This window comes from Capra hircus, chromosome 16, assembly GCF_001704415.2.
Source record: "Capra hircus breed San Clemente chromosome 16, ASM170441v1, whole genome shotgun sequence".
In the NCBI taxonomy this organism is placed as follows: Eukaryota; Metazoa; Chordata; class Mammalia; order Artiodactyla; family Bovidae; genus Capra; species Capra hircus.
In genome coordinates, this window is record NC_030823.1 from 3,717,933 (window position 1) to 3,745,885 (window position 27,953).

General features: G+C 47.8%; 2 protein-coding genes across 5 annotated transcripts in view; one reads left to right on the forward strand and one right to left on the reverse strand.

Moving 5' to 3' along the window:
- Nucleotides 1–3,858, forward strand: part of RASSF5 (Ras association domain family member 5) — a 75,109-nt gene extending 71,251 nt beyond the window's left edge. For both annotated transcript variants that reach the window (XM_018060091.1, XM_018060092.1), the window contains one exon: nt 1,382–3,858. In XM_018060091.1, coding sequence (XP_017915580.1) covers nt 1,382–1,534 — 153 coding nt within the window. In that variant the 3' untranslated portion in view covers nt 1,535–3,858. The remainder of the gene's footprint in view (nt 1–1,381) is intronic.
- EIF2D (eukaryotic translation initiation factor 2D) lies at nt 6,339–27,950 on the reverse strand. Of its 3 annotated transcripts, XM_018060093.1 has the most exons (15): nt 27,718–27,947; nt 26,586–26,776; nt 24,674–24,757; nt 24,115–24,205; nt 21,322–21,429; nt 19,302–19,561; nt 18,747–18,864; nt 17,074–17,119; nt 16,590–16,693; nt 16,320–16,469; nt 15,860–15,949; nt 14,847–14,942; nt 13,510–13,630; nt 8,077–8,251; nt 6,339–6,551 (listed from the first exon to the last, which is right to left on the reverse strand). In XM_018060093.1, exons 1-15 carry the CDS (start codon nt 27,771–27,773, stop codon nt 6,481–6,483), a joined length of 1,761 nt encoding a protein of 586 aa, XP_017915582.1. In that variant the 5' UTR covers nt 27,774–27,947; the 3' UTR covers nt 6,339–6,480. The 3 variants fall into 3 exon arrangements, with proteins under 3 accessions (XP_017915582.1, XP_017915585.1, XP_017915584.1); XM_018060096.1 differs by lacking the exons at nt 6,339–6,551; nt 8,077–8,251; nt 13,510–13,630 and adding an exon at nt 13,637–13,741 and having other exon boundaries at nt 27,718–27,949; XM_018060095.1 differs by lacking the exons at nt 6,339–6,551; nt 8,077–8,251; nt 13,510–13,630; nt 14,847–14,942 and adding an exon at nt 14,951–15,578 and having other exon boundaries at nt 27,718–27,950.

The following is a 27,953-nucleotide window of genomic DNA, read 5'->3' on the forward strand; positions in this document are numbered from 1 at the left end:
GCCCAAGATCAGCGCTGAAGTCAGGAGTGTAAGTGCTCTGGGGGAGCAGGTCAGGGCCTGTCTGGCAAGGCCTATGGAAGGACAGGATTCCATGTGCCTACTTTGAACACTCAGGGTGGAGGGGTGCTGAGAACCTCCCTGTGTTCCACCCAGCTTTTCGCTCCTGAGGATGTCCTGAGGCCCAGCAAGCTCCAACTCTGGGCTCCCCCAAGCACAGGTACTGTTGACTCAATTGTCTCTCCCTAGTTCTTGAAAGCAGACCTCGCTACCCCAAGGGAAGCGTCCAGCCTGCGGTATGAACTGGGGTGAAACCAAGCTGGTGCTCCCTGCGTCCTGGGGTTTTCAGAAGCAGTCTTGGGGGCCACTGTGGAAATTAGGGGGATCTAGGCCTGTCTTTTTCCAGCCTCCACCAGGAAGCTCTGCTCTCCCTCTGTTTGACAGAGTGGGAGGTTTTGTTGGGACAGAGTATTCCACAGAAACTGTTTGAGCGTTGCTGGCCCCGTGGGAACCTCACAGGCCTGGGGTTTAGAGGCCTGGCTTCTCGTTCAAGTTTTGTGGCTGTACTGGAAGCTCTGTGACAGTGGTTCCCTCTGTGGACTTCAGCTTTCCCATTTCTCCAATGTGGGGATTAAACCAGATAAACCTTGATGTTCCGTTGTGCTCAACAAGCCTAGGAGTCAAAGTCCCTGACCCCATGGGGGCCTCAGTTCCTGGGTCAGCCGGGAAAAGCCGGACTTGCCTTCTGTCCTGAGAAGCCAGATCCCACTGGCCAGGCCCAGGCCCGCCAGGCCCTGCAGAGCTGTGCAAGTGACTCATCTCATTATCTGCGCTGCGAGCCTCGGGAGGTGGACACCCTAATTCCACGGCAGATGAGGAAACAGCTGAGAAGGGTGGAGTTCTGTGCTCAGGGTCACATGGCAGAGCCAGGCTGACGCCCAGTCTCCTGAGTCCAAGCTCAGCTCCCCTCCCGACGTCACTCTGGGGGCTGCATGCTGGGGACCCGTTGCTGGTCAGCCCCAAAGCAGACAGCTCCAGGTGGTCACCAGGGTCTCAGGCAGCTCCAGCATCACAGTTAGGATCTCAGCTGCTACCGAGAAATTTAAGATTATTGATTCTCCAATGAATAGAGCCTAAGCCAATAAAATACAGCATAAGCCAATCAAAACAGGGCTTATGGTCTACTAATTCTTGGCCAGAAGATGCCAGGATTTGAAATTCTGCTGCTGATATGGCATGGAGACCTCAGGCTGTGTTCATCACACCTGCCTATTCCGTAGCAAGTGGTGTGAAGGGGGAGCTGAGCTGGCAGGGCCCCTCCGTCACGTGATGTCTAACCTGGCTCCTGTTCTCTCTCTCCCCCAATCTCCCTCTCGCCGCCCAGTGGGATGCCTTCTCCATCCCTGAGCTCCAGAACTTCCTAACGATCCTGGAGAAAGAGGAGCAGGACAAGGTCCAACAAGTGCAGAAGAAGTACAACAAGTTCAGGCAGAAACTGGAGGAGGCTTTAAGAAAATCCCAGGGCAAACCTGCCTAGCCAGTCCAGCCTCCCCTTCTCCTGAAAGCCCATGGATTTAATTTTTATTATTAATTATTATTTTGCAACAGACACTTTCTCAGGACACCTCTGGTGGGTGCATCTGTGCCTGCCCATCAGTTCCAGATGTGGCACGACGCCTCTGGCGGCCGCGTGTGCGTGCAGGCTCGGGGCCTGCCTGTCGCCATCCGTGCCTCTGCACACCGCCCCCGAGCAGCGCGCTCGTGTGCAAGATCGGCCACCTCGTCTCGCCATCTGCAAGCCTTCCGCAAACCAAACAGCTGCCTCTCCCTACACCAGCTGGCAAAGCAAAGGGTTTTAGAGATACGTGTTCTTTCTCTGGCCTTTAGACTTCTTCAGTTCGTTTCTTATTTGCCATCCACAGTTCCTTTATTTATGAGTCCAGAACTGTAGTATATTCCTTTAGCAGGTCTGAGCTAAGCTCCTGAAACAGGACAGTGCTCATAGAAGAACTGTCCCGGGTCTTCCCTTGTGATCCAGTGGCTAAGACTCCAAGCTCCCAACGCTTGGGGCCCAGGTTCGATCCCCAGTCGGGGAACTAGATCCCACACGCCTCCACTGAAACATCTCGCGTGCTACAACTTAAGACCCTGTGCAGTCAAATAAATAAATAGTTAAAAAAGAGAATTTTCCCCCACCGTCCTCAGGTGCCCATTGCTCACGGGTAAGGGATGGTCATAAAGCTACTGGCCCCAGAGGCTTGGGTCAGAAGCACCAAAGCTGAGGTTGCCTGAGAGATTTCCAGAGAAGCTGCAGCTGGCCCTGGCCCTGATGGCCCGAGTCTGTACACGTGTAAACCCAAAGGCATTTATATCTGTGTGCGTGTGGGCTTCAGCCACACCTTCGTCAGCTCTTGTTTTTAAGTTGCAGTTTTGAGTTTAATATTGCCATCATCCTCATTGTTTCCACTAAGGGGAAACCAGCTCCTTAACCATTTTTAAAGTCTCCTGATGAGTGTGGAAATCAGACGGTCAAAGCCAAAATGTGTTGCAGGTAAACGAGTCCAAGCTGTCTTCAGGCCTCCCCAGCTAGCGGCTGCCTCGGTTCCCCTCCGGCCTCCAGGACTGCCCCTCCCCTCCCTCTGGACTCTGGGATCTCCAAGTGCTGCCGGAGGAGCTGCCTTGGTTACGGAGGGGGGTGCCCTCCAACGCAGCCAACTTGGGACTCCTTCATGGTCTGAAGCATTGTCGGCCGTGGGGCTGGCCTCCCGCTGACCTCAGTGCCTTTTTGTTTTTGGAGAGGGTCAGGAACCTGGGCCTTTGCTTGAGGCTCTGCTGCTGGCTTGCTCCTGCCAGGAAGTGGACCACGGTGGTGTGGGAGACAAGGACAGGGGAGCCTGCCTCCCAAGCATGGGATGAGGGTCACAAAGTTCCTGCCCGCCTAAGGTCCTGGGCCCTGACTTCCTAGAAGTGAGGTCAAACCGCCTGGACAGGGCGGATGAGATTCCCGACTCTACATCTCTGCCGGCTCCTTGCTTAGGTTCAAACCTAAAACCAGCCAAACGATTCAAGCCAGGAGCCAGGACGGCAGAGACACTCCAGGGCAGAGGGAGAAGGGCTGTGACCTTTCAAAGTGGGGCCGGTTTTCCAATCCAGCCTCTAAGAGATCCATTTCTTCACTGTTCTCTGCCTTCGCAAGTCCTTCTTGGGTCAGTTCAAGCCTCACAAGTCCCCTCCCTGAGTCCACCTGGCCCCTAATCCTAGAAGGAATACAGAACCTTCATCGTGCAAACTTCTTGGTCTTCAGAGCTGCAAAAACTGGACGAGCTAAGCAGCTCAAATAGATGTTTTCCATCATAAAAACCCTAGTTATCTGCCATCTCCTGCTCAGCCTTATCACTTCCCTCCCTTAAAATCCCCTCTCCCTGCTGTGGGCGGGCGCAGCACCCTCTCCTCCACGCTGCATGTCTGTAACACGAACAGAAGGCACGCCGCTGCAACCGCTGTGAATGCTGCTGAGACCCCCCCTCGGATGGGGTGGCCATTTTATTTTTGAGAAGAAAAAGAAGTCGTGTACATATATACATAAAGGCATATAGTTATATATAAAGAGATGGGGCGTTTATGAAATAAGAAAACTGGGAAAATTCAGACTTTATCGAAAGCACAGTTAGACCAAGGGACCCGGGCTGGGGTCTGCGCCTCCGAAACAGTAGCGAGTGGGGAGCCCCCCTCCCCTCGCAGGGTCGGTGTGGAGCGCCTTCTGCCGTTATTGCCCCGTGTGTGCTCTGGGGCGGTTTTCTTCTGAAATGTCTGTCTTATATGGGTTTTAAAAAAAGTAATAAAAGCTTGTTGCAAAAATGATTCAGACGGGAGATGCGTTCCTTGAACCTCCCCCTCTCAGGGAAATCTGGGAAATTGTGTGGAAATGGTGGAGCTGGGAGAGGGGTGGGGACAGAGGAACGCACACACTTCAAGGCCAAGTCAGATTTTCTTTTGCCAACAAATAGAGGGATGAAGGCTCTGAGAACACCTTCCAGAGGCGCGGGCTGGAGGTGCTGCCATGGTGACGGGTTATCCTCCACCCCCCAGAGCAGGAAAGCAGGGGGACTCACTACAGAAGGAGCACTTTGAAAAGGGGGGTGGGGGGCTCTCTGGAGCCAAGGATGGATGATTAAACACCAGCACAGGCTACTGAGTTAAGCAGCGATTCTTCTTTTTCTGGCATTGTTTTAAAGTCAGATAGGAAGGAGTCTTTGAACGTTTGCGATCATCTCACCCAGAGGAAAGGGCTAGATGGCTAAGACAGTCCTTCCACCTTAGCTCTGATGTCCATCAAAGGAATATCTCAGTAATTGTGGCGCTAACCATATAAAAGTTATTAAAAAGGAATTCTCGCCTGCCTTCCGGTATCGATCACACACAGTGCAACCAACAAGGGCCCGCAGTCCATCCCGCCCACCCCTGCCCTCCTTCTAGGAGAGCACCCCTGTCCAAGAGACATCCTTAAAAGTGTCCAGGGATGGGGTACAGCCGTAACGCTTGCTCGCTCCAAGAGGTATATCTTTCAATAATTTTGCCAAAACCCAGAAATGAACCAGTTTTTGCGTTTCACTGAAACTCATTTGGTTACGATGTGAGATTAAGTTCAAAGTTATACGTTTGACCTTGGTGTAGATAATTTGGCTTAGCACATAGAAAAAGGAATCCCTGGCACAGCCCAACACGCCCTTGCCTCCTCCCATGTACCTATGGTATTCATGAGAAGCAAAGGGAAGATGAATCTATGCAAAATGTGTCACCATTACTGGGAAAACCATCCGAAGCGCGTCTTGACAGCACTGTGTCAGGGCAGAATTCTGGGTCAGACCTGAATTGTGGATGTTCACTGTTAGACCTAGCCTCACCATGCAGTGGCTTGTGTCTTTAGTAGGGGTGAACAAGGCAAGACAGAACCCTGAGCCTCCAGTCCCTCCAGGGTTGTGCTAAACAAATTATGTCTGTGAGAGAACTTTATAAAGCACGATGTGTTTTCTTGGGAGAAGGAAATGGCCCACTCCAGTACTCCTGCCTGGAGAATCCTATGGGCAGAGAAGCCTGGCGGGCTTCAGTCCGTGGGGTCGCAAGAGACGGACACAACTGAGCGACTCCACCGCCACACGCTCCCTCCGTGTCATTTGTATTCGTGTGAGGACCGCATTTCACGACTACTCTAACTCCCGCCGATCAACCTCTGTCTGTCCAAGGGTTCTGTTGTGACAGAATCTTGTTTGGGGTCAATTTCTAGAAATCTCTTTCTCAGTTTTTCATATGCTTATGTTAACAGAGCAGATCAGTAAAATGACGCAGTTTACTTACAGTGAGTCAGCAGTGAAAAGACCGATTATTCAGAGCCTCATAACAAAAGGCAAGGGACCTCACAGACATTTTTACATTCATGCCTTCTTATTCAAGCTCCAGGTGGGGAATTTGTGAATATTGTGGGTATTTTCGAGTCTTTATCTTGGTTAAAAAAAAACAAAAACAAAACAAGATGAGCAAGAAAAAAAGTAAAGTGAAGTGTAATTTTATTTTTTTGATGGTAAAAAGCAGATAACTCTGCAGTGATTTGGCTCAGCCCTTCTCCTTCCTATTGCACAAGGAGGCCCCTGGTGACCGTCAGACTGAGCAGGGACCACAGCAGGGGTCTGAACCTTTTCACATGATCCAGCTGGGAACTGGACAAAAGCATGGTAACCTCCTTTAGGGAAATGGTCACACAAAATCTTACGCACTATTTCAGAGAACTCCGCAGACCCTCTGAAGACCTTGTCCATGAGCCCCAGGTGAGGCTAAAGAAAGCATTAGTTGATTAAGACTCTTCACTGTAGCAAAGCCATCTACCCTGTAGCCACATCACAACCCACAGCTATCAGCAGCAGTTGTCAATGCTGAGGGCAACTTACTGTTGTGTAGAAACCCATGTCCTAAAGTGCTTTCACTGTGTATGTCTGGTCTAGCCTAAACTTTGCTCAAGGAAGAGATAACTGTTCCTTCTTTTGAATGATGACAAATATAAACATACAAATAGCCCTTTAGATATCCGAAGGAATGATTTTGGGGCTGGGAGGTTAATTAGGTAGTAAGAATAGCAAGAGGTTACTGAATATTTGGCAGGCTCCCTGTCCCTGAGCTCTGGATGGGCTGTGGGGCCTTAAAGGCAGAGTACACACCAAGTGACTGAAACCACACGAACGCAAGGAGCAGCCTCCATCGGCCTCCAGTGCTCCTTTCAAACAGCTTCGAACCTGAAAACTCAGTAATACAGTTTAGCTAAGTGGAAGAAACAAAAGGGAATCCAATTCAGATTAGAATAAAATTTATTTTGGTAAAGAATTATATATATATCTATATATATATTTTAATTTGCAAAAACAAAATACTCATATAAATTACCAGCCCAGAGCCAGGATTTCCACGGGATCAACCACATGAAATTAGAGTCTGTCATTTCTTCTTGCCAGGTTTAGGGGCTTTTTCCAGGCCTTGGATGTGTTTCCGAGGAAGCCGATACTCTTCTACAATCCAAAAGGCAGAAACTCCTCAGTGAGGTCTGCGCGTGCTCTCTCCTGCCTGCCCCTCCCCTCCACCTACAATGGCCCTCCTCTGCCCCGACCTCCAAGTCCCCGGGTGGCACAAGCAGTAAGGAGCCCGCCTGCCAGTGCAGGAGACGAGAGAGGCCCGGGTTCGAGCCCTGGGCTTGACAGATCCCCTGGAGAAGGAAATGGCAACCCCCTCCAGTGCTCCTGCCTGGAGAGTTCCGTAGACAGAGGGGCCTGTGGGCTACAGTCCGTGGGGCGGCACAGAGTGGACTGAGACTGAAGCAACTCAGCACGCATGCCGGGGTCCCCAGCTGCAGAGCCGCCTCCCGGCCCTCCCGCCCCACTGGTCATGCCCGCCATTGAGCCTCAGTTCAAACCATTTCCATCACGCAACCTGCCCTTCCACACCCGGCTCACAGTCAACCCCTGTGGGATGGGGCATGCATCCTCATGCCTCGAGGCTGAAGTCCTTCAGCGACTTTCCTGTTGGTAAGGACTTTCCAGGTGTGCTGCAGGCATTTGTGATTCTCTCGTAAGCGAGAATGCGTGTGTCTGAGTTCAGCTATCTGTTTGCCTTTCTCCTCTGTATTTCACATGGGGCTCTTCACTTAAAGGGGTGCAACTAAGTTAACTGCTGGGTACTGCCTAAGACCATAAAGTAAGTGTGCTTATTGGGCATGTACTATGTGCCAGACCTTGGGAATGAAAAAGGTAAGGTCTCTGATTCAAGATGGTCATTTTAACAGGGAGTTCAGGCAGCAGAATAAACTAGCCCAGGTGTAGACACTAAGCAGAAATATAAACACAATTGGAAAGTGCTATGTTAGCAGGTTTTTAAATGTCAATTTAAGGAAACAAAAAATTTTAAAATGGGACATGTTCTAAGACAGGCTTCCTGTGGCCCCTGAGCTGGGCTGATGCCGCGAGAGGTCATTCGAGGCTAGGGAACTACACAGAGGGAGGCAGCCAGGGGTGAATGTGGGGTGCACGCAGGGGCCACCAAGGAGACCAGCACAGCTGAGGCCTGGCCTGGGAGTCAGGGGCCTGCCAGAGAAGGTGGAGGGGAGATGGGGCTGGACTGGGTGGGTCTTGCTCACTGAACTGAAAGAGTTTATTCTGCAAATCAAGGTTGGAAGCCCAACCAGAGCACTGAACAGCCGAATTATCTCAGTACAAAGTACTGACCCTGTTTCCTCATCTGCAAAACAGAAACGTTTCTTCAGCATCAAGCCTGCAAAAAGCCCAGCAAAGTGCCTAGCAAAGGTTGAGTGCTCAACAAATGGTTTATAAAAAAGGAAAACCAGAAAGAAAACTTCTCTACTAGGATGGTGGATAAAACATTGAATTTGGTGGCTAAAAGATAAAGGGCAAACATTAGTTCTACCTCTCGCTGGCTGCTAAAAGCTATGTACATGCTAAACCCACTAGAGTGACTTCAGTTGGCAGGAAGATCTTTGCCAAGTAAGACTAACGTCTCTGCTTCTTCAGGGGGGATGCTCACCGAGCAACAGCCGGCCAAGGTGGTGGATCTGATTGCCCTGGATCTGAACCTGCAGGCTGTCCTTGAGCCCTGGGGCAGGACTGACGGTGGTGCTAGCCTGGCATCGCTGCTGGAGGGTGGCAGCCACTGAGCGCGGGTCCAGGCCATAGGCCTCCAAGTTCCGGACCACGGTCACCTGGGCGAGACAAAAGACTGACGGTAGGTACAGACCACGTGCCCCCCTCCAGAAAACTTCCGGGGCCTCTGCAACCTCCTCACCCTATGTTCACCATCCCTACAACCACATCTATTCATCCAAATAATTAATTTTTGTGCTTCTAAATTGAAGTTTTCTTTTTACCCCATCGAAGACAGGCATACCTCAGAGATTCTGAGGGTTCGATTCCAGACCCACCATGATAAAGCAAATATTACAGTCAAATGAGTCACATGAATTGTTTGGTTTCCCAGTGCACATGAAAGTTACATTCTCACACAAATCAAAACTACAATAATGTACCACCTCACACCAGTCAGAATGGCCATCATTAAACTCTACAAATAATGAATGCTAGAGAGAGTGTGGAGAAAAGTGAATCCTCTTACATTCTCGGTGGGAATATAAATTCGTACAGCCACCATGGAGAACGGTATAAAAGTTTCTCAAAAAACTAAAAACCAAACTACCATGTAATCCAGTCATTCCACTCCTGGGCATGAAAGTGAAAGTGAAAGTGAAGTCGCTCAGTCGTGTCTGACTCTTTGCGACCCCACCAGGCTCCTCTGTCCATGGGATTCTCCAGGCAAGAGTACTGGAGTGGGGTGCCATTTCCTTCTCCAGGGGATCTTCCTGACCCAGGGATCGAACCCAGGTCTCCCAAATTGCAGGTAGATGCTTTAACCTCTGAGCCACTCCTGGGCATATATCCAAGCAAAACTATAATTCAAAAAGACAAATGTAGCCCTATTCTCATAGCAGCATTATTCACAACAGCCAAACCATGGAAACAACCTACAACAGATGAACAGATGAAGAGGCGGCACGTGGGATATTACTCAGCCGTGAAAAAGGACAAACCTCAGCGATCCGAGCCTATGCCCCGACCAGCAATGCTGAGGAAGCTGAAGCTGAACGGTGCTATAAAGACCGACAAGACCTTTCAGAACTAACACCAAAAAAAGACATCCTTTTCACTACAGGCGACTGGAATGCAAAAGTAGGAAGTCAGAAACACCTGGAGGAACTGGCAAATTTGGCTTTGCAGAAAGGAATGAGGCAGGGCAAAGGCTAATAGCGGTTTGCCAAGAGAATACACTGGTCATAGCAAACACCCTCTTCCAACAACACAAGAGAAGACTCTACACATGGACATCACCAGATGGTCAACACCAAAGTCAGACTGATTATATTCTTTGCAGCCAGATAGAGAAGCTCTATACAGTCAGCAAAAACAAGACCGGGAGCTGATTGTAATTTGGATCATGAACTCCTTATTGCCAAATTCAGACTTCAGGAGGTTCACGACATTGTACAGGAGACAGGGATCAAGACCATCCCCAAGAAAAAGAAATGCAAGAAAGCAAAATGGCTGTCTGAGGAGGCCTTACAAATAGCTGTGAAAAGAAGAGAAGCGAAAAGCAAAGGAGAAAAGGAAAGATATACCCATTTGAATGCAGAGTTCCAAAGAATAGCAAAGAGAGATAAGAAAGCCTTCCTCAGTGATCAGTGCAAAGAAATAGAGGAAAACAATAGAATGGGAAAGACTAGAGATCTCTTCGAGAAAATTATCTCTTCAAGATACCAAGGGAACATTTCATGCAAAGATAGGCTCAATAAAGGACAGATTTGGTATGGACCTAACAGAAGCAGAAGATATTAAGAAGAGGTGGCAAGAATACACAGAAGAACTGTACAAAAAAGATCTTCATGACCAAGATAATCACGATGGTGAGATCACTTACCTAGAGCCAGACATCCTGGAATATGAAGTCAAGTGAGCCTTAGGAAGCATCACTACGAACAAAGCTGGTGGAGGTGATGGAATTCCAGTTGAGCTATTTCAAATCCTGAAAGATGATGCTGTGAAAGTGCTGCACTCAATATGCCAGCAAATTTGGAAAACTCAGCAGTAGCCACAGGACTGGAAAAGGTCAGTTTTCATTCCAATCCCTAAGAAAGGCAATGCCAAAGAATGCTCAAACTACCGCACAATTGTACTCATCTCACACGCTAGTAAAGTAATGCTTAAAATTCTCCAAGCCAGTCTTCAGCAATACGTGCACCATGAACTTCCAGATGTTCAAGCTGATTTTAGAAAAGGCAGAGGAACCAGAGATCAAATTGCCAACACCTACTGGATCATCGAAAAAGCAAGAGAGTTCCAGAAAAACAACTACTTCTACTTTATTGGTACTGACTATGCCAAAGCCTTTGACTGTGTGAACCACAGCCAACTGTGGAAAATTCTGAAAGAGATGGGAATACCAGACCACCTGACCTCTTGAAAAGTAATCTGTATGCAGGTCAGGAAGCAACAGTTAGAACTGGACATGGAACAACAGACTCGTTCCAAATAGGAAAAGGAGTACGTCAAGGCTGTATATTGTCACCCTGCTTATTTAACTTCTATGCAGAGTACATCATGAGAAACGCTGGGCTGGAAGAAGCACAAGCTGGAATCAAGATTGCCAGGAGAAATATCAATAACCTCAGATATGCAGATGACATCACCCTTATGGCAGAAGTGAAGAAGAACTAAAGAGCCTCTTGATGAAAGTGAAAGAGGAAAGCGAAAAAGTTGGCTTAAAGCTCAACATTCAGAAAACGAAGATCATATCATCTGGTCCCATCACTTCATGGGAAATAGATGGGGAAACAATGGAAACAGAGGCAGAGTTTATTTTGGGGGGCTCCAAAATCACTGCAGATGGTGACTGCAGCCATGAAATTAAAAGATGCTTACTCCTTGGAAGGAAAGTTATGATCAACTTAGCATATTTAAAAGAAAAGACATTACTTTGCCAACAAAGGTCCGTCTAGTCAAGGCTATGGTTTTTCCTGTGGTCATGTATGGATGTGAGAGTTGGACTGTGAAGAAGGCTGAGCGCCGAAGAATTGATGCTTTTGAACTGTGGTATTGGAGAAGACTCTTGAGGGTCCCTTGGACTGCAAGGAGATCCAACCAGTCCATTCTGAAGGAGATCAGCCCTGGGATTTCTTTGGAAGGAATGATGCTAAAGCTGAAACTCCAGTACTTTGGCCACCTCATGCGAAGAGTTGACTCACTGGAAAAGACCCTGATGCTGGGAGGGATTGGGGGCAGGAGGAGAAGGGGACGGCAGAGGATGAGATGGTTGGATGGCGTCATCGACTCAATGGACGTGAGTTTGAGTGAACTCTGGGAGCTGGTGATGGACAGGGAGGCCTGACGGGCTGCGGTTCATGGGGTCGCAAAGGGTCAGACACGACTGCGCGACTGAACTGAAGACAACACAGAAACAGACTCCCCGACACAGAGAACAGACCTGTGGTTGCCAAAGGGGAAGAGGATGGGTAAGGGAAGGACTGGGAGTCTGGGATTAGCAGATGCAAACTAGTGTATACAAGATGGACAAAGAACAAGTTCCTACTGTGTAGTACAGAGAACTACACTCAACATCCAGGGATAAGCCATAATGGAAAAGAATATGAAGAAAGACTATATATATATAAGTGAATCACTTTGTATTCAGCAGAAATTAAAAGCGACACTGTAAATCACTGTACTTCAACAAAATATCTTTAAAAAGTTATGCTTTCACTATACCATTAACTGTACAATAACATTATATGTTAAAAAACAAAGTATGTACATTAATTTAAAAATACTTTATTTGTAAAAAGTGCCACCCATCACCTGAGCCTTCAATGAGTTGCCATCTTTTTCACAACAGTAACATCAAAGACCATGGTCACAGATCACCGTAACAAATAATAATGAAAAAGTTTGAAATATTGCAGGAATTACCAAAACGCGATACAGACACAAGAAGTGAGCACCGCTGGCGAAATGGCACCAACAGACGTGCTTGACACAAAAATTGCCACAGGCAACTTTCAATTTGAAAATTTTTTCAATTTGAAAAAAAAAAAAACCACTGTCTGCAAAGCATAATAAAAAGAAGCACAATAAAAGGAGGTGTGCCTGGATACGTTACGCATTATATTTAGTGGGACAGATGCCCTATCCCACATAGAACATAGACTCTTGTTTGTCTGTCTGTTCAGTTGCCAAGTTGTGCCCAACTCTTTGCGACCACATGGGCGGTAGCCCACCAGGCTCCTCTGTCCAGGGATTTCCCAGGCAAGAATACTAGAGTGGGTTGTCATTTCCTTCTCCTACATCTGCTTTTTCTAAAGTTTTTTTAATTTTTTTAATGGAGAATTTAAAACATAAATAAAAGTAGAAGAGTACAATGAGCCCCATGTACCCATCACCAACTCCAAGAATTTTCAGCTCATGACCAACCCTGATTCATCTATATCCCCACCCACCCGCATTCCTATGTTACTTTAAAGCAAATCCTTCTAGAAATCTCATCTACAAACATTTCAGTATGTAAAAAAAGATAAGGGCTCTTTTTAACATAAAAACAAAACCATCACTGTATATAATTATACATTCAAGAAATGGTGGCTATTGCTAATTATTAAACTTATTATCACTTGGTTCTCATTTACTGAGCGTTTATATGCCAAGTAGTATCATAAATATTTCACCTACATATATTCCTTCATTTGATCCTCACAGTGCCTTATGAGGCAGGTATTATCCCCATTCTTCATATAAGGAAACTCGGGCAAAAATGACATTAAGTATCGTGCTCGAAGTCAAGCAGCAAGGCAAAGCCACACGGAACCCAGTCTGCAATCTCAAAGCCTGTGCTCATATCCACACACTTCTAGAGTCTGTCTTTTGGGACTTCTACCCAATAACCCTATTTCTGTCTTCTCAAGACAAAGTAAATGCACTCCTTTTCCCAAGGACAGCTTTTCACATATTTGAGGACAGATGTAATTTGTTCTTAAGACTGTGTTGCCAAGCTAAACACGCTCAGTTCTTCAGCAATTCTTTACCAGTTATTTTCACTGAACAAGGCGCAAGAGGCAACAGAAAGACAAGAGCTGAAGGCCCATACCAGAGTTCCAAGGAAAAAGTAAATACAAGATCTTGTTCACTTTTAGAACCAGGCTCTAGCAAGTTTCCTAGCACAGAATCCTAGAGGACAAGGAGGAAGGGGGTCAGCTTCACATGTTTTACACAGAACTCAGCCCAGTCACACAAACATGGGTGTTTCCTAAACAACTTCTGAGGTGTATGAGGCCAATCTAAAAATTTCCAATCACGTTAGAAAGACTAGAACTTAGCAGGAAGATTACATCACCATCTTGAAACGTTATCTCTTAAAAATTACCTTTTTGTTCGAAGCTCTCTGTGCTAGGGTGATGTCGATTGGGCAGATCCTGCCTTTCTTCACAATGGGCTCTTGTCCCGGAAAGGTCACTTGATAGGCAGGCTGCAATTTTTCCAAACATCTGAAATGGGAGTTGGAGGCTGATAAAGCCAGCAGAAGCCATTTCCTCACAGCTCACGCCCAGCAGGCGGCTAGATGGAAGCTGACCTTGTGAGCGGTGGTTCGCCCCTGGCTGCAGAGTGGAATCATGCAAATCAACTAGGGAGCTGCACCCCAGACCAACTGAGTCAGAAACTCTGACCGTGAAGACCCATTTCTTTAAAACTGTGCTACTGTAGTCGCTTTACACTGCCGTGTCGGTTTCTGCAGCACGGCAAAGTCAATCAGCCGTGCGCATACAAACACCTCCACTGTTTTGGACCTCCTTCCCATTTAGTCCACCGCAGAGCACCAAGTGGAGTTCTCTGTGCTACAAGGAGGCGCTCAAGGAAGATACCTGTTTTTAAGCGCCCCAACATGCAGCCACCGCGGAGACCCACTGACTCAGGGAAGGGGACATCTGAGAGGAGCCCCTGGAAACTGTCCACAGGTTTGGCCTTCTGAACCGGCCCAGCGGCCCTGTGGCAGATTTGTCTCTAGACTCTACCTTACCCAGCCGGATAAAGCACAGCTTCGCATTTCTGACAGGTTCCAATCATGCACCTTTTCCAGGAGCCTTTACCAAAAGGAATCTCTACCTTTTGTCTAACCAGATTTTCTTTTGCTAGCACATATATTGGGAGAGACAAACTTTTTCTATAAAGAGCCAGATGGTAAATATTTTAGGCTTTAAGAGCCATATGGTCTCTGTTGAAATTACTCAACGTTGCCATTTAGCAAGAACACAGAGTAGATATTATGTAAACAAATGGGTGTGGCTTTGCGCCAATAAGACCTTATTCACAAAAACAGGTAGCAGGCCAGATCTGGCCCACGGGTAATAGCTTGCTAACTCCTGATATAAATTATTTTCGTTTTGGTTCCATGGAAAAGAAAAGGTATAAGAATCCTTCCTTTGAAAAGACTTTAAGACAATCCCCATCCCCAACTCCCACTTTGTTTCTCTTTTTGAAGTTCTTACTTTTAGTTAACGTTCTTTTCCTCTCTCCTTCTCTTCCGTATTGTGTTGGCCCAAACTGTCCCAAAGACCCTCCACATCAGAATTACCCATGCCTGTGTTTATGCAGATTGACATAGTGTGAACTATGGAACGGAAGTCAGAGACGATGACATCCGATGAGATAGATGTCAAGGGGAAGGGATGGCAATGTTGGAGAGGGGCTGCCAATCCCCACTACCTGCTCAGGAGACTGTCCCACGGAAGCTTCATGACTGCGTGCTGTTCATCCTTCTCTAAGACGCAGTCACAGAGGATGGGATCCAATTTCACGAGACTAAAGGGAAACAAGAAGCAGTAAGTAGCCCCAGTCTCTTATGTGTTGTTCACGGTCAATCAGGATTATTGGAACCAATTAGGGGTTCACAGTCCAGGATGCAACGTATTCTCTGGATGGGAGGTACACATATGCTTTCCTAGAACAAAGGAGAAGTAGGCGGTGGAGGGGAAAGTGGTATGGGGAAAAAAATGCGAACTCTGGGATCCCTGGCTCAATTATGTTATCAACCAACCATGATGAAGCCAGTAGTTCTCAACTTTTGGATATGAGGGTGTTTTTTGTAATTAACAACAACAACAAAATTAATGGCACACTCATTTAGTGGTTTACCCTCTGCATCCACCTGCTAGGAAAACAGAGAACACCACAAGGCTAAGATGGCTTTGCTAAGGTTTTCTGAAGCGTGCATTTGGTCCCTCACAATAGCGCCTGCATTTGACACTCCACGGTAGATGCTCACGTTCAGGCCACTCCTGTTGCTCAGCCACAGGCATGCCCAACTCTTCTGCAACCCTACGGACTGAGGGCGGCCAGGAGTCTCTGTCCGCGGGGTTTCCCAGGCTAGAACGCTGGAGTGGGTGCGACTGCCTCCTCCAGGGGATCTTCCCGACCCAGGGACTGAACCTGGGCGTCCTGCAACAGCAGGTGGATTCTTCACCACTGACTCACCAGGGAAACCCCAAGACACATAAGAGATGATGCTTCTTCAGGCTGCAGTCAGTGTGGACGGTATATACGGATCTGACTACCCTGGCCACAACTCTCACTGTCCATGGCCTATGGTTTAGAAACCACTAGCCTTGGTTATTGCTAGGAGGCTGAGCCCCTGCACCCCGCCCTCCCAGCCACCCCCCACATCTGCTGAAGGTGAGTGTGGAAAGACACGGGGCAAGCCCCCCTCCTCATCCACTCACTTTTTGTTGTCTGCATCCACCAGGTCGTTTTTCTTGGCGTAGTTGATGACGACTGTTCGGACCTCACTGCCCTCCAGGACACTCCCTTTCCTGGGTGAGAAGCGACCAGGAGGTTACTCACGCTGTGCTGGGGGACAAACCGTAAACAGCAAGACTCACTCCCTGCTCAGCAGGGCGCTGTCCTCGGCTTCTCGAGCTCTGCGTTCTTCCCTTCTCCTGCCTGAGGCCCGCAGGGCCGTGTGAAGACTCGTCACAGGTAGAAGAGGGAGAGACCTACTCTCTCGCTCACTGAGTCCGGAGACCCTGCCCAGGGGAAGGAGGCTTGAAGCTGGGTCTGGGGGGAGGGGGAGGAAAGGGCAGAGCAGGTTTTGCCAGTCACAGAAGAGCACTACTCAGGCTGAGAGGGTTATAGGCCAGAACACCAAGCAGGCAAGAGAAGGGCTGCTCTCTGAAAACTCACTTGTGGCCAGACTCCTGGAAGAGCAGGGTCATGCTGGCTGGGACACAGTAGAGGGGTTTTATATCTGGAGGGTGATAGGGCTGTCCCCTGCTACCCTCCTGGATTGTCTGGGAGGTCGGGGAGGGCTCGGGTATGACGAAAGATGTGATCCTGAAACCCAGCAGAAGGAAAGAAAAAACACATTTTATACTAGCGTCTCCGAGCTCCGCAGTCCTGGCCCAGGTGCCCCGGGGCCAGCTGAGCTGCGGTGAGCAGGCCCCCGGCACTCACCTCGGGTGCTTCCAGTCCACGGCCACAATGCTCTCCACCCCTCTGCTCAGCTCCTGCACCTGTATAATCTGCTCCTGCTGCATGTGCTGCAGGAACTTAGAGAGCTAAGGGAGAGAGCGCCAGCGGTAGGGGCCTCATCGACTCCGCACGCGCGCTGAGCGCCTACGATGTGCTGGACGCCGATCCAGGCAGGGCCTGGGCGGGACGTGGGACAGTCCCTGTCCTCATCCTGAGGGCTGGGAACTAACGGGTGAAGCCCTTCGGAACTCAGCCTGGGTATAAAGGGCTGGGAGGGAGAGAGGGGAGCAGGTGCCCACCCAACTGCCTCAGCCCCGGGAGAGCTTTCTTACCCCACTCTACCTGGAATCAAAAAGCTTAACTCTAGCATCAGCCCTGCAGACAGGCTTCCCCACGTCAACCAGCTCACGCCACGAGCGCCCTACACAGCTCCCTGTGCGGGCATGCAGAGAAGGGACCCACTTACCTTTCTGTAGCTTGACTTCTTTATGTCCAGTTGTCGTCCTTCAGGGCTGATGGCAGATGGAAAAGGCAAGTTAAGCTGGCAGAGCAGCAGGGTGAGGCCTGCCTGACGCTGAGAGGAGGCCGTTACCTCAGCCTTCCTCCAGGATGCTCAGGAAGAGGCCGCTGTTCCAGAACTTTCTGCTTGGTGGCAGCATCAGAAAGAGGTAAAGACTTTAGACACTCTAGACCCTTGCTGTGCAACACACCTTCCTGTGAAAAGGGAATGTTCTCTGCTATCAACGTGGTGGCCACAGGCCACATGCAGATATTGAGAACTTGAAATGTGACTAATGTGACTGAGGAAATACATTTTAAATCTCATTTAATTTTCATTTAAATAGCCACACATGGCTCATGGCTACTGTATTAGATACAGTTTTATATTACTCTCAAACTAGACGATCTTCTGTGTCCTCAGAAGTTTCACCTCCAGGTGAGTCTTTCTAACACCAAGCTCACTGTGGCAGCCAGGCTGGAGCAGGATCTGGCAAACTACATCCTGCAGACCAAATCCGGCAACACCCGTTCATCTACCACCTACAGCTGCGTCAAGGCCACAGCGGCAGACATGCACAACTGCAAGAGAGGCTGTAGGGCCTAAAATAATTACTATCTGACTCTTTATTGAAAAAGCTTGGAGCCTCTACCCCGCAGCTATTAGTTCTGGGGGAGAAGCCCCTAATGAAGGCTCCTTAGAATGTACATTTTCTCTGAATATGTGATAAGCAATAGCAGTTTGGATTCACAGGGATCCTTTCTAGAACCCATCCCAGGTAAGAACCTCTATCCTAGAGAATATTCCAGGATCCCTTTCCCCAGTTACATGCAACCCAACAAGGTCAGGACAAATTACCAAGTATCCTGCCACACATTCCAGACCTCACGCTTGTATAGAATGCCTTAAAGAAGCTCACATGAAGAGGAAGAGAATCACATTAAAATTATTAAAAAAAAAAAAAAAAAGGCAAAATTCTCAAAAAGAAAGAAATTCAGACTCAGGGTGAAAATCAATAAGCAAATCTCCTGACATGGTAATATTCATTGGTTGCTTATGAAATGTCAGGCTATTTGATCTTGATGGCAGCCTTACAAGTGTTGGGAATGAGGGCACTAACAAGCCTGGTTACAGGTTCAAATCCCCCCTGCTCCAACACCCTGGGGAGCTGGCTTGTGAGCCCAGCTTCAAAGTCCAGAAGTAATCCACACGTAACAATACTCCCTCTGCTGGTGGCTTGCGTTTGGGGCTGGGGTGGGAGGTTCACACCGACTCTTCCTTCTCACACAAGCTCATCCAGCCCACCTTCAGAAAAGCATGAGGGGATTGGACTTTCGGACAAACAGGCCGCCCCAGGACACCTCCTGGACGGGACATGCTGCCCGATTCGCAAGAGAGCCCAGCTTCACCAGACCAGAGGCGGGGCTCAGAGCACCTTGGGAATTTTAGCCTCATTTCCTCAGCATCCTTTCACTGGCTCACATTTAAGCTTTCAAAACTCAGTATCTGCTAGATCAACCCTTCACTTCCCGCTTTCCACATCATGCTCCTCAGACAACTCCCCCGTCGGCCTTGTCCCATCCGACCACCGAGGAGCAGGAGAGGGCCCCCCTGCCCCCTGCCCCCCAGACCCTCCGTACCAGCAGGAGAACATGTGGCTGCCCAGGAGAGTGCTGGTGAGCAACGGGAGGTCAGCTTTTCTGACGCAGCACTTCAAAGCCTGCAAGAAGCATCTCTGCAGCAGCTCGTCCATTTGCTCTGCAAGGAGAACAGGAGAACCTCATCCTTCCGGAGGGATGCAGAGGCCTGCACGGTGACACCCCGCCTCACCCCCGGGTTCTGAGGGAGCCCGCTGCCTGGTGCCAGAGCGCCTAGACTCTCCAGAACACGAGCCTCCACAGAGGGCTGACCCCAGAGGAGGCAGCAGGTCTCAGGGTCCCATCCAGCCAGAAGCAACACTTCTCTGACTGAGAAGTCAGGGCCAGAGAAACCCTGGCGAGCTGTGCAGCTGGGCCCACGGGGACCCGGGGAAACGTGGCTCATGGGAAAGACTCTGAGGTGAGACCAAAGCGCTGGGCACCTCCCTGCCAAAGCCAAGGCCGTCTCCCTCCCCGCCAGAGGCCTGGTCAGCAGCAGCGCAGCGCACGTCAGCCTCCTGCGCCGGGAGAGCAGAACTTCCACCCCCAGAGCTGTACCCTGAAGGGTCTTGCTGTCCGTGGGGTCCGCGTGCAGGCCCCCAGGGCCGGGGTCTTCCATGGCTGCTGACGGGGACTTCTCCTCACACCTCCGCTGGACCTCCTCCTCCTCCTCCTCCTCCTCCTCCTCCAGGGTCAGCTGCCTCATGTCGCCCTGCAGGGCAGTGTCGGCTTTGACACATCCCTTCCCTTCACTGAGATCCGGGGGATCCAGAGCCAGTGGGGCAATGGACGGTGGACTGGATTTGTCTCCAGATCGCCTGCAAAAACCTCATGTCAGAAACACTGAGTGGCAGCCACCACATTCTCCAACCCGGTCAGGGGGCCAGCGGGGGTCCAGGGAAAATGAGAGTCACAGGCAGGGGTGTCTGGGAGCAGCCAGAGAGCCTGGGCATGCATCTCAACTCTGTTTTCAATTCTGGGCCCAGAGAAGTCCCATGCCTCAGTTTCCTCATCTCTGAAATGGGGAGAGGAATTCTTGCCTCCTCCTTAATATTAACAGGAATTCAGGGACAGAGAAAAATTAAAGACAATATATTTACATAGAAGCCCCCCCCAAAGTATTCCCTTCATATGAATTAAAAATAAAACCACTTCGAGTTAAATAACAAAATTAAGATTGCAAATGCATCTGTAGTACCAGTGGTGAAATACAAACCCAAGGCTGAGAGTAGCGAACAAAGTACAAATAACTGAATTGCTCAAGAGTGTAAAACAGCTGCTTCTGTGTTAAACCAGAATGCAATCTAAAACAGCTAAATGATAAGGACCTGTTGGACAGCACAATAACTTTATTCAATATCTTATAATAAACTTTAATGGAAAAGAATTTGAAAAAGAAGATATATGTACATATCTACATCTGGAATCGCTAGATATACTAGTGACCACTAAAATCACTTTGCTCTTACCTGAAACCAACACACTGGAAATCAACTGTACCTCAATCAAAAAAAAAAAAAAGCAACCTAACCTGCAGGGTAGAGAAATCAATGGTTCTATGCCATTAAGCCTTCTGAAGACACGATGGTAAAAGCAAAAAGCTTTACTTTAACTAAGATTATGCAAGTCAAACTAAGTTTACTAACAGCTGCAGCCAGGCTTTTAATGAGGCTAATAGTGAGGCCAGAGGGCATGTTCAGGCTATTCTGATCATGTAAATACTGAAAGTATTTTCAAAAAGTGGGAGGATGGGAGACGAGGCAGCTGCTAATAAAACAATTCAGACAAGACCTTAATTTCTCACACTGACAGAAAACAAGGAACTGGGAGCTCGTGAGTAAGCAGCCTGCAAACATCTGCTGAGACCCAGATGGATGAGGCTGTACCTCCAGCAAACCAGGGTCTGGCTGATACTTGTAAAGCGAATAACTCGAAGACCGACTAAAAATGTCACGGGTAAATCTATACCAACAGGCCACAACACTTGGCCAAAGGACTTGCCATGCTGGTTTTGAGAAGAGCCCTATTTATTTACTATTTTGGTTGAAGGACAAGAAAATAAGCTCTGATACAGTTCCAGAGAGCAAGGGTCACAGTGAGAAAGGGCAACTTCCGTAATGAGGAGGAGATCCAAAATGTAAAACTTAAACAACATAACAGTAACCGGATTATCACCCGGGAGCCCGAGGAGGTACTCTGCTTTGATTTGGAGTCAGATGTGAGAACTTCTGAGCCCTCGTCATGGGGCCAGAAGATGCCTGAATGTACACGCAGAGGCGGCCAGGTGGACCAGTGCTATAAAACTAAAGACATCGCTGCGCTGAGAGAAGACAATCCCAAAGGCCTTCTTCGAGGCCTAGGAGTCTACAATTTACCTAGAAAAGAATTACAGTTCTCTGTAATTTCCTCTCTAAAAAGGAAAAAAAAAGTCTTTTTTTTTCACATTGAGCAGGGAAATTAATGTCTGCCCAGCAACTGAGGACACGACAGGGACCAAAAGCCTCCCTTCTGAACCCAGGCCCTGGGTCCTCTGCATCCACCCAGCTTCCCCGTAAAACAGAAGAAAGACTGAGCCCACCACAAGTGGTCCTGGTAGCTGTGGAGCACACAGAAGCCCCTTCCCTTCAGACCCGAGGCCAGCATCTCAGCTGTCGACATGGCGGCGACTCCGACGGCAACGGGGGCTCTGAGGAGGAGACAAGGGTCAGCAAACGCTTCCGGGAGGGCGCCCGCCAGACTGGCTTTCTCACGTGCTCAAAGCACCATGGTTGCAAACCGAAAGCACCCACTTATACCACAGAACGAAAACTCAGAGCAGTCCCAATCCTCTTCAAATTACCTATAAATATGACTTTCAAAGAGTCAGACACAACCAAGCTACTAACACACACACACACACACACACACACACACACACACACACACGACTTTCAAAAATCCCTTGACCAAATATCCCTTCTGGGTAAGTAACTCATCTACTGATATTATCACTGTTTTATCCCTATTAAGAATCAAACACAGACAGGACTCAGAAGGATATTTAAAAGTTCTCTTGCTTTAATTTCAAAAATATAAATTATTCATGCAGGTTCAATCCGTGGTCAGGGAAATAAGATCCTACATGCCATGCAGGAAGGCCAAAAAAAAAAAGGGAGAGCCTTCCTATTTACAAGTTGAGAAGGGAGGTCTTTCCCATGCCATAAAGTAGGCTGATGAGTGCCACTGGGAAGAGAGAAGACAGATGTGTGGTACCAACTAGAGGTTCCTTCTGAGTTAGCTCTTATAACAGGGCTTGCTCTGTGTAGCCATCTAAGAACTGAATGTGTCCATAACATCCAAAAAAAGAAGACCACACATTTACAATAACTACAGAAAACTTCCAAAGCCCAAATGGCAAATCTCTGTCATCCCAGTGTAACTCAAGAATTGCTCATACACTGCCTGTAAGGATCGGTGTCTAGCTGTCGAACAGTAGGGGAATATACAAGCCGGGCAAGGTTGTCTGGACCCAAGGGAGAAGATTCAAGGGCTGAATTCCCAACACTTGAACTGCAAAAAAAATATCTGCTTATCTGGTGGCTCCACTTACTGTGCCCATGGGTCAGTTCCTGCCACAGAATCTTTGAATTTGGCTTCTTTCCCAGTTCCTAAAAGAAGGGTCTTTGTCTTCCACCTTTGGAAGGGTCAATGGCTCAAGAACTTCAGTCTCAAATATGGCTTGAAGTTTTAATAAACTCCCTTCTACCTTCATCCTCTGCCATAAACCACCCAGGCTTCATTCCCACATTCATTCTAAATGTCAAACTAAACAGGCCAGATACACATTTCCATCATTTTCTCCTACCTGGGATAGATTACTGGGGGTGGGGCAGGGGAAACAATAATATCACCATTCTTTTCAACAGTCAAGTTTTGCTACATGTAAACAGGAAGGAAACCTTTCTAGGTGCTTGGTGCCAAAAGGTTCAAGGAAAATAGGAAACTATGAGCAGCAAAAATAAAATCTTTAAATACTGACACCCCCCCCCCAAGGCCTACAATCTTTCTCCCTCAAAAAAGCAATGAGTAAAATAATGAGATGTCACTTTTCATTCAGGATGACACAAATGAATATAACCCATCATATCCGGTGTCAGGGAACACGTACAGAAACAGGCTCCATGTACCCTGTAGGTGGAGTGAAAATCGACAGGGCAACAGGAGACGTACATGACCGTCAGCCAAACAGCTCTGCCTCTTAGCGTCTGCTTTAGGAAAATACTAGCCCTGGTGTCCGCAGAAGCGTTAGGAAGCTCTTGTTTGTGACAGAGTAGAGGCAACCACAGTGTCCGCCGGGAGACGACCTTCTCCATCACCCCACAGCGGGTAAAATGGTTCAGCTTATCTGTGCTTGCTGACATGGACAACATTCACATGATCTGAACTAAAAAAGTACTAGGGATAGAGCTTGTTTGTTTGTATTTTTAAACATACACAACCCACATCAGACATTTTATATGCACCTGTATATATGCATTGAAGATGGCTGGCAAGGCTATGCATCAGAATGATAATGGTTACTTCTAGAGAAAAGAATTATGGGGTGAGTGGGTTTTGATTTTTCATAACTGTTCATACAATTATTTCCTAATTTATTTTAAATAAATTTTAATAAATTTTAAAATAAATTTTATTTATTTAGTGTACTGATGGCCAAACAACCCTATAAATAGGCTTTAAAAAAAAATCACTGAATTGTACAGTTGAAATAGGTGAATTTTACAGTATATAAACTCTATCTCCTCAATTAATCTATTAAAAATAATTAAAAGATGATGATGATGTGGATGTCACACTAAAATAGTCCTGAAGTCATGGAAGGCAGGAAAGCAAGAAAACACCACAGGAGACTAAGAAGACATGACAACTAAATGCAAGGTGGCACCCTAGACTGGATCCTTGAACAAAAAAAAATTTTTAATACATATACATAGTGGGAAAACCAGGAAAATATGAATAAACTCTGTAATAGTGTCAACAGGGTTGAACCAATGTTATTTCCTTAGTTCTGATAACTGTACTGTGGTTATATAAGATGTTATCAAGACAAGAGGCTGGGTAAGAAGTATATCAGGACTCTGTACTATCTCTGCAACTTGTCTGTAAATCTAAAAAAAAATTTTTTTAAGGAGGAAAAAAAAATAACAAATATACTTGGCCCAGATGTGTGCACACTCCACAGGCTCACTGCCATTTCCACTCTCGGGATTTTTCAGGGAGAATCTGTTTTCTCCTTTAATCCTTTATCCACATGCTGTGAAGCTGTCATTCCCACCCCTCCCAAGTTTTCCCTAAGTCTGCCCCCCAGAGGCACAGCTGACCAGCACAGTACCTGTTCCCCACCAACGCAACGGCACAGAGGTCACCCTTCTGTACCTGAGGCAGGCCAGCAGGGGGCACCACCAGTCCCGGCAGCATCAAATCTGCGGCAAACAAAAGTGTCACAGCTAATTCCACAGTTTACTTCATGGTTCCTTCATTCAGTCACCAAACGTTCATTAACTATCAACTACATTATTCACAATGAAAATGGAAAGCGGCAGCTTGAGTCCCAGACCACCCTTTGGGAGGCTAGTGGTCAAACTGAAGGACCAAGCTGAGGGTCTAGCTGCCGGGATCTATCCGAGTCTGGTTTCCCCAAGTCATCTTATTAACCTAAAGGACAGCCAACGGCGGCTCACAAGGGGCTTCATGCACTCCTCTGATTTAAGCTTTACAACAGGACCTCTGAGGCCCAGGGAGCTTGTGGAAACAGCCAAGTGAGAGGTGCAGCAGACATGGGGGGAAACCATTCTTCATATGAATGCACGAAACAGGTACATTTATTAAAGTCGTTAGTTTTTCTGAAGTAGGTTTTAGACCATATCCAGAATATAAGAAAATACTCTTACCTGCTCCCCCAACCAATTTTTCGAGCACCAGAGGCCATGTTGTAAACGTTGGTAGAAGATCGGGATAAGACCACAAGGTATACACTGTCCAAAGAGAGGGTCAGAAAACACTTACTGCCAAGAGTCAATCCTCTGGGAATGGGCAAAGCCAAACACTAGGCCACGTTCATCAAAATACAGCAAAGACCCTCAACTCAAAGCTAGAGAGAGGGTTGTGGGGGGATGTCCAAAGAAGCTGCATTCTTTTTTTAAATTAGGTTACCCCAAGTTTGTGAAGCAGTTTATATGTCACATGCTATTTATTTTAGAATCTTTGCTTCCTTTAGCCTTAGAGAGCCAATTATTTATATATTGAGTTCTCTGCATTAGTTTCTCTCAATCTGCAATCTTGAGAAGTTATCATTTTTACCGGCAGGAAGACACATGAAGTGAACTGCAGCTTTAAGAGATTAACTGCCAAAGTTGGATATTTACATGTAAGGCTAAAACTAGCGATTAGGTGAACATCTGCTTTTGCCTGCCCAGTATCCCTTTCCCCTACTCTGGGAATCAAGTGCCCCTTTTCCTGTGGGAAACATTCCATACAGCTTACATGAGGCTGACTCCCTTCTTAAAGAGGCTGCAGCCTTGAAGAAGGCAGAGACTTCAGAAACTGGATGTCACTTGAGCCTTGAAGGCACCTATTGCTTCACCCAGACTGCAGGAGCAGAAGAAAAGGGCCACAGTGGATTCTGATCCACTGTCCCACTATAGGGACAGAGACCCAACAGGGATTTCATTTATGACCTCAGAAGCAAGTAATCCAAAACCAGAGCACCAGCCTACAAGACATTTTGAAATTTTTTCACATTTATTATTTTATTCCCTGTTTCCATAGTCATTAGCAGGGGCTTGTATGTGTACACACACACAAAATGGGCTTGTATGCGTACAACAGCAAAGCAGGGTGAGGCAGGGGTGGCCTGGGGTAGGAATCTGCACTGCATTGCTACAGCCCAGCTGGGAGGAAGAAAAGCCCCAAAGGACAAAGGAGATGTCACCAGGAAAGGAAAAGAGAAAAAGACACTGCCTCTGTGAGACCTGTGAGGAAAGCAAGCAACAAAATCCTGAGAGCCACAGAGAGCATAAGAAAGAATTCTGGTGAGATGTCTCAACAAAAGTGCATCACTAAGATAGCTGGGTATGAAGTTTAATTAATTCAGCTTCTTTCCCATCATAGTATCGCTTCAGTATCTTAAGAAAAGTACACTAGTGACAGTTTTAAGAAACATTTTTCACATGCCCTGCAACTCCAGGGGCTTCCCTGGTAGTGCCGCTGGCAAAGAATCCGCCTGCAATGCAGGAGACCCTGGTTTCATTCATGGGTTGGAAAGATCACCTGGAGAAAGCATAGGCTACCCACTCCAGTATTCCTGGGCTTGCTTGGTGGCTCAGTTGGTAAAAAAATCTGCCTGCAATGCAGGAAACCTGGGTTTGATCCAGGGGTTCAGAAGACCGCCTGGAGAAGGGAATGGCTACCCACTCCAGCATTCTGGCCTGGAGAATTCCATGGACTAAACAGTCCATGGGGTCACAAAGATCTGACATGACTAAGCGACTTTCATTTCACTGAAACTCAACCCTTTTCAAGACCTCTGCTCCATTCCTGGCCAACCCCCTAGAAACAAGTGTTTCTTCACCTTAGCATTTCCCTCGGCAACAACCCTTGCTTTGTGTTAGCCCTTTTCCCCACTCCCTTCTATAGCAGTTTCTGGTTTTGTATGATCCAATTCTAGAGACACAAAACACAAAAAAATTCTTAGGGAGATTTTGCATTCATTTGTTTTAAGGAAGACAGGTTAATGGAAGAAAGAAGGAGAAACAAATATTAGGCAGAGACGACAGTAAGGGCATCTCTATGCCGCTGCCATACCTGTTGGATACAGATTTTTCTCCAGTTCAAACAGGATGGGGTTACCACCACTCACGTACACAGTCACTGCATCCCCTCGGTGAGCATACAGCTTTACAATGTTGAGCTCTTCCTTTCCCGGCACTAACTCAGAGACCTGATCCGTCCCAAGAGTGGGGAAAACAGCTGCCACATCAGCCCGAAGCTTTCTCCTGCAGAGGGCACACATACCTGGTATGAAGGCTGCCTCCATAGATTTTAATAAATATTGAGGACTCAGAAAGACTTACTATAAAAAATCATGAGGACCAAGGAAGTCTGATTGATGACACCCTATTCTCACACACTCTTCCAAAACATCCCATTATCTTTCTCATCCAGTGTCTCATCTACTTTCACATGTTCCTGAGGCATGTCTTTGCACTTCACAAAGAAAGAAAAAACTGAGACCCGGTGAGCAGTCCAAGTTAGCCTGCCACTAGAAACTCAAGTCCTGCCTTCTTGACTCTACGCGTAACTCTTGGATCTGCCACTTTCTCATATATGGATGGCAAATCTAACAGCTTATGATCAAACAGATACACCAGGGCATCAAGAATGACAAATAGAGAACATTGGTTCTAAAATCCCCAAGGTGATATCTGCGTTTGCAACACTGTCTGAACAGATACAGTTACCACCTATGGCTCATCTACTTCCACCTCACCTTCCATGTGTCTCTCCCGCCAGATATGAGAAGTGACTAGACACTTCTCATATACCTGTAGTCCTCTGTACCCCGTCCAATCTCTCCCAAGGGACGCAAAGCTCCAACTAGGGCAGGGATCCCGTATTCCTTCATTTCTGCAACATCCACGACACTTTGAACAGACTACAGTCAATACGCGCTGACTGAATTACGTTTCTTTGAAACTCACTAGAATATCCAAAAAACAAAAGACAGCCTGGGAGATAACTCGGGCCTCCGCTCCCATTTTCACCCTCAAAATATGTCTAACTCACCCTTGCCCCGCTCTCGGGTCCCTTCTCCGGCTGTGCCCCTCGGCCTCCACCCCAGGTCGGCTGACCGAGCACAGAAAGGCTGCGAGCCGGCCAAGCTCGAGAGACGCTGGGATGCCCTCGTGGGCAGGCACGGGACCCTCTTCCCCCTCACCTGTCCGACCCCTTGATGGCCGTGTTGGACTTGACCCGAAAGGCCTTGGCAAACATGTCCGCTGGAGTGGCCTGGGAAAGAGAGGGAGACCACAGACGCCGCGAGCTGTCAGGAAAGCGGATGCACGGCGGCTGCCAGGCCCGCGGCCCTGGGGGTAGCCATGCTGAGGCCCGGCTGGGAAAGCGGCCCGGCTGGAAACCGAGCCCGGTCAGCTTCGCGGCCGCCCCTAGCGGCAA

Excerpts from the sequence above, each read along its gene's own strand:
- EIF2D (XM_018060093.1), bottom strand. The coding sequence starts at position 27,773 with ATGTTTGCCAAGGCCTTTCGGGTCAAGTCCAACACGGCCATCAAGGGG. Across the intron at positions 24,758-26,585 it reads GAAAAATCTGTATCCAACAG|TGTATACCTTGTGGTCTTAT; the intron begins GTATGGCAGCGG and ends CTCTTTGGACAG. Across the intron at positions 18,865-19,301 it reads GGACAGCAAGACCCTTCAGG|AGCAAATGGACGAGCTGCTG; the intron begins GTACAGCTCTGG and ends TTCTCCTTGCAG.